General features: G+C 50.8%; 1 protein-coding gene across 3 annotated transcripts in view; it reads right to left on the minus strand.

The window, feature by feature from the left end:
* The window catches only part of SETD3 (SET domain containing 3, actin N3(tau)-histidine methyltransferase), a 74,795-nt gene that overhangs the window by 10,067 nt on the left and 52,552 nt on the right, over nt 1–12,176 (minus strand). For all 3 annotated transcript variants that reach the window (XM_008248950.5, XM_051835212.3, XM_051835214.3), the window contains exons 7-8: nt 5,430–5,488; nt 4,224–4,338 (exon numbers count right to left, since the gene is read on the minus strand). In XM_008248950.5, coding sequence (XP_008247172.4) covers nt 4,224–4,338; nt 5,430–5,488 — 174 coding nt within the window. The remainder of the gene's footprint in view (nt 1–4,223; nt 4,339–5,429; nt 5,489–12,176) is intronic.

Genomic DNA, 12,176 nt, shown 5'->3' on the forward strand with positions numbered 1-12,176 from the left:
CCGCTGACATCCCACAGGTACGCTGTTCAAAACCTGGCTGCTGCACTTCTGATCCAGCTCCCTGCTCATGTGCCTGAGGCAGCAGAGGAAGACCACACAAGTGCTTGGGCCCCTGCACCCACGTGGGAGACCTAAAGGAAGCTCCAGGCTCCTGGCTTCTGCCTGGCCCAGCCCTGGCCATTGCGGCCATTTGGGGAGTGAACCAGCAGACAGAAGATCCCTCTCTCTGTAACTCTGCCTTTCAAATAAATAAAACTAAATCTTTTTAAAAATTTAAATAAATAAAAAACAAACCCCATGTCCCCAGAGCAACGGCTCGTTAGCCACAGGCCCGGAAGCCCTCTCCCCTTCTACTCCTCAAGCCCCCACGAGAAGCACGAGAACACCAAGGCCAAGAAGCCCCAGGATGCTGCCACTCGGTTCAGGTTCGGCTGCTGCCCAACAACTGATTCGCTGTTCAAAAGCTGACCCCAAAGTTTCGCCTTGGTAACCAGGTAACAGAGAGAAAGGAGAAGACCCCGGGGCCGGGGCAAGTGTGGGTACCACCCACTCACACGAGCCCTCCAGGTTTCAGAGGTGGGGCCCGGCCACAGTGACCCCTCCTCTGCAGAGCAGACCAGACATCTGGAGGGACCAGTGCCTAATTCCTTGTGAAACGCACCTCGCAAGGGGGGCAGACCACAGTGGCCCCGTGAGGCCGGCTTCCGGGGCACTCCGGGTGAGCAGTGCCGGGGCCCTGGGCTCAGTTCCCACTTTTGCTGCTGGTCACAGGAGGAAGGTCAAAGCCCCCGGAGGTTGTCCTGGGGCCCTGAGGACCATGCGCTCGGGAAGGGAGCTCTGCAGAAACCAGGGAGATGACGGCCTGCCGTGGGGAGTGGTGGCCACGGGGCCCAGACTTGGCGAGGAGGCAGCCCAGGACACTGCTGACTGCCATCCTCCCACCCCTCCTCGCCCAGCTCAGACATGCCCCACCGCAACCGCCGGGCTCCACAGCCACCTGCCAAATGCCCATGGGAGGCCAGGTCCCAAGGGGGCAGTGGGGAAAGAACATGGGATCAGAGTGTAACAGTACAGGTGCCGCTGGGACAGCCCCCTGGGGCCTCAAGTACCTGGTGCAGGGGCAGAGCAGAGGGTGGAGCCACTGTCGATTGGGGGGGGGGGGGGCACAGCAGTCACAGCAGGGGGCAGGCAGGCGGCTCGGCCTCCTCCAGCTACACGGGGCCTCAGCCGACTTGTAGGCCCCCGTCCTCTCTTCTGTAGCTGTGACATAGCAGGCCAGACCCACTGCTGAATCCCAGCTTAAGTTAGATGTTAAGAAGTAATACAGGCGGCCAAGTCTGTGGCGAAGTAGGTTAAGCCACTGCCTGTGATGCTGACAACCCATATAGGCGCTGGTTCAGGTCCCTATTTGCTCCACTTCTGATCCAGCTCCCTGCTAACGTGCCTAGGAAAGCCCTGGAAGGTGGCCTGAGTACTTGGAGCCCCTGAACCCATGTGGGAGACCTGGAAGAAGCTCCTGGCTCCTGGCTTCAGCCTGGCACAGCCCTGGCCATTGTGGCCTTTGGGGAGCGAACCAGCAGATTAAAGATTCCCCCTCTCTTGCTGCCTTTCCAATAAATAAATGTCTTTAAAAAAATAATGCAGGAGGAACAGCAAAATACATACCCCTCCCCTCAATATAAAGAAGAAAAAGATCACAATACACGATCATTTTGGTGTATTTCTTTCTGGCCTTTTTCATAGACATGCATGTTCATGTTTCACATTAACTTATTCACTGAGAAAATACCATGCATTTGGGATATGAATAAAATGGACAAACAATGGCCCCACCTTCAAGGACCTTCCATTCTAACAGGTGGAGAGGGGGAACTATGACACACAAAAGTAGCAGGAAGAAACCCGGCACAGACCAGGAGGGAGCTTCGGAGGGGAGCGCGGGCCCTGGGGCAGGAGGTGTGGCTGCTGGGGGGGTGTGGGAGTCTCCATCCCGCAGAGAGAAACAGAAAACCTTGAAAAAGAGCCGAGAGACGCCCCACCCCCTCCGCAGGGGCTACAGCAGTGGCCTGTGCGCTGCCCAGGCGTGAGCCTCAAGCAAGGAGACGGACTGCAGAGAACCACGCAAGGCTTCGCTAGCCTGTTTCTTACGGCTCAGCACTGCCTCCAACAATCGCCCCTAAATTCGTTTTTCCAAGGGGCTAGGCAGTCAGTTCACGTCTGCCAGCACCTCGACCCGGACCCAGGGGCTCTTCCAGCCTTTTCTGCTGCATTTCCTGGCTGCTTGCGGTTGGGAATTCCTGTTTCCAGCTCGATTCTCCGTCTCCGCTGCCACAGCGGGTTTCTGGGACGCTGCCGTTGCTGGGTTACTCTCTGCGACCTCCTCCCTCAGCGACAGGCAGGAGACTGCGCGGCCAGGGCAGAGGCACACGCAGAAGGAACCTCTCCTTAGAGAAGCGGCCTCCGGCTCTTCCAGGGACGTCATCCCCAGCAACCGCGACTGAGCACACGGGGCCTTCATGGAAAATGCGCATCACGAAAAAGCTGCGTGGACTTCAAGCACCCACAAGCTTCCGGAGGCGTCCTTACAGGATCTGCCGATCCAGCACGCTCGGTTTCCCGAGAACCCTTAGAGAGGGCCCCCACGGGCGGCAGTGAAGCCCGCAGCGCGAGCAGCAGGCCGGCCCTCGCACAGAGCTTCCCGGATCAGCAAGGCTCCAGCCAGCACCGTGCGAGCAGAAACAGAAAATGCAGCACGAGTCATCAGTTCCTTGTTTTTATTCCAAGATACACTTTTTGTTTCTTTTTTAGGGGAACATCTTTACAGTCTTAGCCAGCTCCACGGAGGCAGCACCGACACCAACAGCTGAGAGTCCGTGGGCACGCGAGAGTGACAAGCACAGACGCGGGCCTGGGAGGGGCTTAGGGTTTTACTAGAGACTAAGAACTGATTTACAGCAAAGCATGCATTTTTTTAAATTTTAAAAGTAATAATAATAAAAAAGACTGTAATGACCAATCAAGTTGGGAACCAATGATCAAATCCACACAAATAGAAGAATGTTAAGTCAGAAAAGCGATTTCAAAATTTCTTTTTAATCTCAGGCTTATTATCAAATCTTATTAAAATATCTCTGAAGGAAAAAAAGAACAAAGGATATAAAATTATACTCATTAACAAAAACAAATCATAAAACATGCCACTATTTCCCAGAATCACTAATTAAATTAAGCAAATCTAAATTAAGGTAAAGACATAATTAGAAAAGTAGAACTATTCTTTCTTGCTGCAATTTAAATACTCTTACGATTCAAGAACACACTTGTTGCTAAACTTTCCCAAATCAGCAGGAGATGTTCTATCTTAGGTATCTGGCAACCAGAACGTGTGTTCTGGCCACTTAGGAAATCAGACAAAGTACTCATTTATCGCATTTCTGTATATTCTATTTACAACACTACTAATAACAACAAAGTAAACTCACACTGTGAAAGGATGAACAAAAACAGCCAACCCCGTATGCGCTAGGATATGTTAAGAACTCAAAGTCACCTGAAGTCGCCCTATTCCCACCTACAATCGTCAGGGATCTCGGCAGAGACAGCGCTTCAGCCCCGGCTGCCGCTTGGACCCCAGGGCCGTCTGAGACGCACCCAGCGCCCCTCCCTGGCGGTAGTTAGCAGTGGCCATGCACTTCTTGCTTCTCCTACCCAGCACTCCCACCTCTGACAGTGCCGCTGACCCCCACATGCAGGGGCTGAGGGCGACGTGCACACGCACACCCCAACCCCGGGGCCTGTCGGCAGCAAGAGCAAGGGGGTCAGCACAGCCCCGGATCTGTGCACAGGAAAAGAATCAGAGGCAGGCACCAGTGAAGACAGAGATGATCATGAAAGGGAAAATGAGAAAGAAGGCAGATTTTCTTCCATAAATCAGAATTTCTAAAGTAATATGAAAAAGAAATGTTGGTCTAGTCTGTGGTGCAGTAAGATAAGAAAATGAACGTGTGGGCTGGAATTATGGCTTAGCAAATAAATGGCGTCTACTGTGGTTTCTGAAAGTGGTGTGAGATGCAGCTCCCAGCTCAGAGCTCACACAGTGGCACGGCAACCCCAGCCTCCACGCGTGGGCGGCAGGCTCGGCTGCTGCCCGCTCCTGCAGCGGGGAGGAGAGGGGCGGAATGTGACAGGCAGGTGCCACGTCCACCGAGAGAGGAGCAGCTTACCAGGCCATTGGTGTGATTGCACATGTCCCAGAGCGGAATCAGAGCCAGGGTTACGCGGGAGCCATCCTCCGTGGGGATCTGGTTTTGTCGCGTCATAACAGAAGAGACTGCCCACCTACGGCCGCCAGAAAACAGTGAATTACAGGACAGCAGGAGCTCAGCATCGTCCGACCTCTCACAGAACCTCTACCCTTCTCCCACACGCCACAGGCTGGCCGCCCTCGTCACCACCGGCCACTCACTACTGACAGGGACTCGGGAGGCCAGAGGTGGGGTGGCCATGTCCAGGCCTCTGGTGGGACAGCAGCAGTGGCAAATCCTCCTCTTCCCAGGCCAACCCACCCTCTTTTTACCCCAATACTGACTCTGCGCCTACTTTAGGCTTCAATGGAAAGCAAATGATATAACTCCTTTCTGGTCAGAAAACCTCAAAGAATCCTACAAAATGTGGAGTGTGATTTTTAAAATCACATTGTAAAGTGAATTAAACCTTTTTGTTCAAAAAGAGCAAGTCCCTACTTGACACTAACCAGTCTATTGAAAAAGACAAACTATCCTAGGACCATTCACCACTGCTGCTAATCTCCAGGGTCGTCCGCTGCTCCAGCGAGCCCCCGCCACTGCAGGTTAGTGGCTACTAAGACGCTCGCTGCAGCTTCTGAAAGACCCCGTCTCCGCCCAGACGCTGTGAGAGGGCACAGCAGGTGCTCTCTTGCTGAAGAATCTCCCTCACAGCCAAGGTCCCACATTCACTTAGAACCCACCCCCCTACACACCCAGCCAAGGTCCCACATTCACTTAGAACCCACCCCCCCCCAGACCCCCCACACAGCCAAGGTCCCACATTCACTTAGAACCCACCCCCCACACAGCCAAGGTCCCACATTCACTTAGAACCCACCCCCCACACAGCCAAGGTCCCGCATTCACTTAGAACCCACCTCCCACACAGCCAAGGTCCCACATTCACTTAGAACCCACCCCCCACACAGCCAAGGTCCCACATTCACTTAGAACCCACCCCCCACACAGCCAAGGTCCCACATTCACTTAGAACCCACCTCCCACACAGCCAAGGTCCCACATTCACTTAGAACCCACCCCCCACACACAGCCAAGGTCCCACATTCACTTAGAACCCACCCCCCACACAGCCCAGGTCCCACATTCACTTAGAACCCACCCCCAAAGGCCCCCCACACCCACCTGTAGTCCTCGTAGGTGAAGGAGTCCTTCAGCGGCAGCTTGTTGGCATGAGGATGGGTCTGGGAGTCGGAAGTTTTAGAAAGCAGAGGTGCAGAGAGAGAAGGGGAAAGAGAAATCAGTCAGCAGAATTTCATTATTCAGCTGCCTAAGAGATCCTAACGAGAGCCAAATGAAGCAGGCGGCGTCCAGCCGCGTGCGCGGGGATCATCGTGCTATTATGCTCTCATACATCACTGTCAACTTAATTTGTTGTGCCCAGCAGCCGCCATAAATCTGCTCCTTCATATTTCGATTCTGGAACCCAGAGACACCGTGCAAAATAAAATTTAAGGTGGACTGCCTTTTCAAAGGCCCGCGTTGTGAGCACCTGACCTAAGCATTAGCGCAGAGCCCCCAAGTCAGGGGCGGGTCCTGGCCCCTGAAAAGATTCCCGACCTCTTCTCCTACCAGTGAAAGGAACTCTAACCAACCGGAAGTTCTCATTTATATCAGACTTAAACCATCCGAGGGGAGTCGGAGTCGGCGCCTGCGTGCGAGCCGGGGATGGAGACGAGCGCAGTTCAGCGGGGTCGTGACACATCTGACAGGTGAGACACAAAGCCACCAGCAGGTCTACACGCCATCTTCCCTTAACTGCACCGATGAACACTTGGTAAAAACATCCAAAACTTCACACTACTGAGAAAACTGTATGCATTCCCCTTCTGTCTTCACAGCTGCCCCAACCCCGCCCCGACTTCTCAATCACTTAAAAATTTGTCTCAATTAAGAAATCCAAAGCTGTTCCAACAGCGCGGTGTTAATCTTGGGTTTCAATGACAGTGTCAGAGAGAGACCCGGCGAGCGGCGGCAGGAAGGCGTTCCACGGCGGCTAATGCACGCGGCTGCGGGCAGCCGGCTCTTCCTCTGGACGTGCGGGCAATTCATCATCGCTCACTGTAACGCACGCGCTGGCACGGCACGCAGGACAGTAGGGGATGAGGTAAAAGTGGCTCAGGCCGTAAATCAATTAGGAAACAAAAGCTTGTGCTCAGTGGGCAATTTTAGGCAAATCATACACTACAAAAGGCCGCCACTGGGCGCTGGCGCCTAGGGCCCACTCCCCCCTCTGGTCTTTAGCCACGTTTTAACCCTTTGGAAGGAAATTCAAAACACAAATATATATTCATGCTAATTTTTCAAGCATGCGTCTGTGATACCAAAAGTGAAATTAGAGGAGATTCCGTTCAAGGCGCTGTCTGCCAGCAACTCCCGTGGGGGGATGGGCGTGGACAGTACAGCCAAGGGCAGTGGGGAATCACCCACCGGCAGGGGCTTCTCTCCCTGCTTGGTAGGCAGGAAAACAAAGCTTTGTTCCATCTTCCATTCAAATATGAGGCTTAGCCTCAACAGTGCTCGGCTTTTTCCTGAGAAAGTACAAATCAGCAGGTGCCACTCCTCCCCCACAGCTAAGCACTGGAAGGCCGCACGACGGAAAAACCTCGAGATTATAAAGAAAAGGAATTCTGCTAAAAATTGCCTTCCACTATACTAAAACAGAACTGCACTGTGAGACTGACCAACTGGGAGCGTGGCGAACCCGGCGCTCTTCAAACCCTAGGAGGCACGAAGGCACGTCTGCTATTCTCAAGTATTTCAATTCATCTAAACTATGGAATTTACCATGGTATTTGAAAGTCAGTAAATTCTAATGCTAAATCCCACAAGCACTAAATATCAAACACATACTCCCCCAAAAAGTTGGACTTATTAGAAATACAGAAAAGATGACAATTTTCAAACTGGAAGTGTCGACTCTCAGCATGGCTCCGACACTGGAACCTGCTGAAACGGCCGAGGGCCCCTCCTCACCCACGCGGCACCTCCTCGCGGCCCAAGAGAAGGGCAGCCTGCTCTCCCACACGTCCCCCTCCCTCCGACCTGTGCACATCTCTTACCCAACATGGAAGTTCACACTCACAGTCCCGAATAAGTCATTAAAAAAAAAAAAAAAAACTCAAAAAAGAGATTAATTCTGAAGACGACCTGGGCTGTTTGGTTATGTAATATTCTAGAATCTGTTAGAAATGGTTGTTCTTATTTAAAAAACAGGGTGCGAGTTCTGTCCTGCCACTGACACAGGCTCCAGGGCCCACGGGCAGCTCTGCAAGGCGAGCCAGGCCCAGCTACAGGGCTCTCACTACCGTGGCACCAGCGCCACCTGCTGGCCCCAGGGCGGAGCTCGGGAGTTGGTTCCCAGGGCAAGGCCTCTGCAGCAATTCAGTGCAAACCCAAACTGGGTTTATCAGAAACTGGCTTCTGTTTCAGCTTTATGGCATCTTTAAAAAAAAAAAAAAAAAAAAAAAAAGAAGGAAGGAAGGCAGGCAGGCAGGCCAGCCTAATCTACCTCTAAAAATTACTGCAATAATAGTTTTTATGATTGTTAGGACTCAAACCGGCACTCTGATACTGGGTGCTGGCATTTCACACAGCAGCATAACAAGGATCCTGAAACACTCAAACAACAAAAATGATCTGAATGTGAAAAAGTTAATTCTGAAAACATATTTTCACTTATTCTAAAACAATGAGAAAGGATAAGACAAATGTCCACGCCACACAATTTTCATCCAAAAGCTCGGAGTAGAATTGTTTTTGAAGAAACACCAAGCCTTTCTCCTGCTGACCTAATCATGGTTTAAGAACCCATCTTACAAACACTCGACTGCTCTGGAGTTATCTCAACGCTCCTAAGACACCCTTGGAGGAAAGGCCTTCAGCTGACTTTATGCAGTAGACAAACGGGCCTTCCGCACCTTGCAGGGCACACTCTTGGAGAGCTCTTGTTGATCCTGGCAGCCTTTCCCCCAGGAAGAAGTTCCTACCCCGTACTTGAAAAATAAAATCTAAAGGCCAGCATTGCGGCATAGCCAGTAATGTGGCCACCCTCGATGCCAACAATCCATGTGGGTGCTGGTTCATGTCCTGGCTGCTTTACTTCTGATCAAGCTCCCTGCCAATGGCCTGGGAAGGGCAGCGGGGGACGGCCCAAGTGCTTGGGCCCCTGCACCCGCATGGGAGACCAGGAAGAAGCTTCTGGCTCCTGGCTTTGGCCTGGCCCAGCCCTGGCTGTTGTGGCCATCTTGGGAGTGAACCATAGGATAAAAGATAGATCTCTCTCTCTCTCTCTGTAACTCTGCCTTTCAAAATAAATAAATCCTTTTAAAAAATAGAATGTAAAAATGAAAACAGAAAATTCACTCTTGAGCAGCCAAACTGGTCTTGGGTGTGGACGCTTCTAAGACACAGATACCCAGGGACTGAGTGAGTGGCCACCCCAGACAATGGGGCGGAACCCCCTCCCTCCTCGGTGAGGGGTCACAAAGCACCACCTCCCTGCACCCTGCCCCCACCCCCCCGTGCTGTTTAGACAACAGCCACTGATTCCTGCAGATTTTTACAGTGACTGATATTTTTACTTCTTGGGCATAATAAATGGTGAAAGTCGAGGAAATAAACAGCTGCCACAGCTCATGACCAGACCCGAAGCACAAAGTCTGTTTTTAAAAGAGGATCCTGGCTGCACTCGCTCTGCCCTCAGAAGCAGGCACACCACGCGAGACAGCAACACTGCAGCTCACGCACGATGATCACTATGTTTGGGAAAGATTAAGAACTAAAATTGTTTGTTTGGCTTCAATAAAAAGGAGCAATATTGCTAAATATGTAAGTATGACATTTTGAAGAATTTACCATATTGCATGGGTCTGGTAGCTATGCTTAAGGAAATTAAAAACCACAAGAGTCAGCATATTTGATCCTTATTAAAGTTCTGTCTTGAACTATCACTCAAATGAAACAAAAATAAACCCAGAAGAAATTTAAATAAAACCTATGGATTATAAGTGTTTGAAGATGAAAAAATGAACAATATTCTGGCTCTAAAAAATTGATTTAGCATGCAGCTTCTCTTTATAGTCCCTTGATAAAAATGAAATCTCCCTAACAAACACTTAATAAAACCTGTCAATATCTCTGGAAAGAAAAATGACACAAATGCATTAAGTATTAAATACCCTTGGAAAAAGTCACATATTCCATAAATTTTTGATGTACTATCTTGACATTAATGTAAAACCTTGATATTTATAATTGACAGATATTTAATAAAGTATAAGAGAAGACGACGGCAGCGTGGCATGCAAATTTTTCAGGCTGATCAGAAACAGGAGATACAGACGCGCACTTACACTAAATAAACAGTTAATATGCGCTACGCGAGTCTTATCTCAAGCTCACGCAACACACCTTTGTAAAGAACCGAAATAAAGAGAATTCACTATTACACGTGTCCCTAACTCGGAAAAATCTAGGAGGTGAAACGGCTTTAAAACACTCACAGCTCTGCATAGGAACTAAATGCATTTGAGCAGAGGGCTTATTTTAACATTTAAAAACAATAAGCAGCCGGCATCGCGGCTCAACAGGCTAATCCTCCACCTAGCGGCGCCGGCACACCGGGTTCTAGTCCCGGTCGGGGCGCCGGATTCTGTCCCGGTTGCCCCTCTTCCAGGCCAGCTCTCTGCTGTGGCCAGGGAGTGCAGTGGAGGATGGCCCAAGTGCTTGGGCCCTGCACCCCATGGGAGACCAGGAAAAGCACCTGGCTCCTGCCATCGGATCAGTGCGGTGCGCCAGCCGTGGCGGCCATTGGGGGTGAACCAACGGCAAAGGAAGACCTTTCTCTCTGTCTCTCTCTCTCACTGTCCACTCTGCCTGTCAAAAAAATAAATAAATAAAAACAATAAGCATTTTTAAAATAAAATAAAGGTAAGAAGTGCTACCACAAATACGTGGGTGTTTCAAAATGTTCATGGGAAATGGAATAAAAAGAGAAGTTTATTTGGATGCAAAAAAATCTTGGAATCTATGCATACGAGGGGTCTTCAAAAAGTTCATGGAAAGCTGCATTATGAAAAAACTATGCCTGGAGCTCAAAATTCTGTTGCACCAAAATAAAACTTATCTTTTAAATCCTTCTCCACGAAGCTTCCCGAGTTACGCTCTGACATGGAGAGGCAGCTCCTGAAACAATTCTCAAACACGGCTGCTCTGAGCAAGGCTCCCAAACTCCAGCAGGGGCAGGCGGCTTGGGGTGCACAACGGCCTCCGAGCCCTGGGCGTCCTCAGGACCAGGCCCCCCACCGGACCCGGGTGGGCACACCGCATCGCGCCTCCACACATCCTGATGGGAGCCCGCGCAGGTCACCAGATCCTAGACATTGTGTTTTTAGAGAATTTATCCTCTGCCCCGGCACAGCATTGAGGATTAATTTCAAATACACAGACACAGCCAAACAGAAGCTGCAGCTGTACCTGGCCTGTCCTGCAACCACTCTAACACTGTGCTTTACTTCGCAAGCACCTCTGAGAACAGCCCGGCTGGGGCTGAGCAGCCGCGGACAGACATCAGCTCCAGTGACGGCCGCATCCCGCCGATTCCTCCGGCCATGGGCTCGGCCACAGAACCGTGCGTGCTACATCTGGGGTGCACTGCGGAGACATGGCCCCCGCCCCCGAGAGCACTGGGCAGGAGGAAGAGAGGCGGCACGCAGCTCTCCTGACCCTCCCCCCTCCCTAGCAGTACTCCCCTCGCAGGGAGGGGAAGAGGAAAGAGAGGTTTCGCAGGGGAAGCAGCAGGAAGAACTGGGAGTGGGAAGGAGAAAGCTGAGCAGCACGGAGGAGCAGGAGACCCGCGCCCGGCACCGGCAGGTTTCCCGGATGAAGGTGAATCGGAAGCAGCGAGCAGGACGGCCCAGTCCTCGCTGCCTGTCTCTTGTTTTCCAAGTGGACGCAGCACAGCTGAACACAACCACCAACCGCAGAACATCGGTGCGGCCGTGATGACCGTCAATCAGAACCAAAGCGTGGTCACAGACCCGGCCAGGGGCAGCCGTGATGACCGTCAATCAGAACCAAAGCGTGGTCACAGACCCGGCTAGGGGCAGCCGTGATGACCGTCAATCAGAACCAAAGCGTGGTCACAGACCCGGCTAGGGGCAGCCGTGATGACCGTCAATCAGAACCAAAGCATGGTCACAGACTCGGCTCTTGAGGGAGAAAAATCAATTGTGAAGACTTTTATTTTTAAACACAGATTACAGCCAATTCTTTGGGGAATTTTTCATCACAAAGTTCTTTGAATTCACTCAATAGGACCAATAAAAATTTAATTGCATCAATACACATTAAATTAGGATTTTCTGCTGTTCACTCGTACATATAATTTTTCAACAGCAACTATGTTTTTCCCTACAATTAGAATAAGAAGATGAGATTAGTGGAGAAATAACATTGTTCAACAAATCTACGGAATGACTTTAAGATGGATGAACTGGGTTTTTTTCCCCATTGGAAGGCTTGAAGCTACAACCTACTTGAGTTTTGAATTTAACTGGAAATTGTTGAAATACTGCAAAAGATATGGCCCTGTAACAATGGTTTCATCAGTCACCATGTATATACCCTGAAGACACATAAACAACTGTTAACCAAAGTCAGTCACAGCCAGCATTTCTACCGATCACATATTCACTCAACAAGCACCTACTGACCTAGAGGAAAGTTGAAGGCAGTTTAACACTAGAAACGTAATTCATTGACAAATATCCTATTTACTGAGCGTCTCTGTTAGGTGCCTGTGACTGGCAGAGGAAAACGGAACTCCCCACTCTCGGAACCAAATGGTCCCCAGACCCCCGCCCACCACAC

Source organism: Oryctolagus cuniculus, chromosome 20 (assembly GCF_051225735.1).
Source record: "Oryctolagus cuniculus isolate XC-2025 breed Fujian yellow rabbit chromosome 20, ASM5122573v1, whole genome shotgun sequence".
NCBI lineage: Eukaryota > Metazoa > Chordata > Mammalia > Lagomorpha > Leporidae > Oryctolagus > Oryctolagus cuniculus.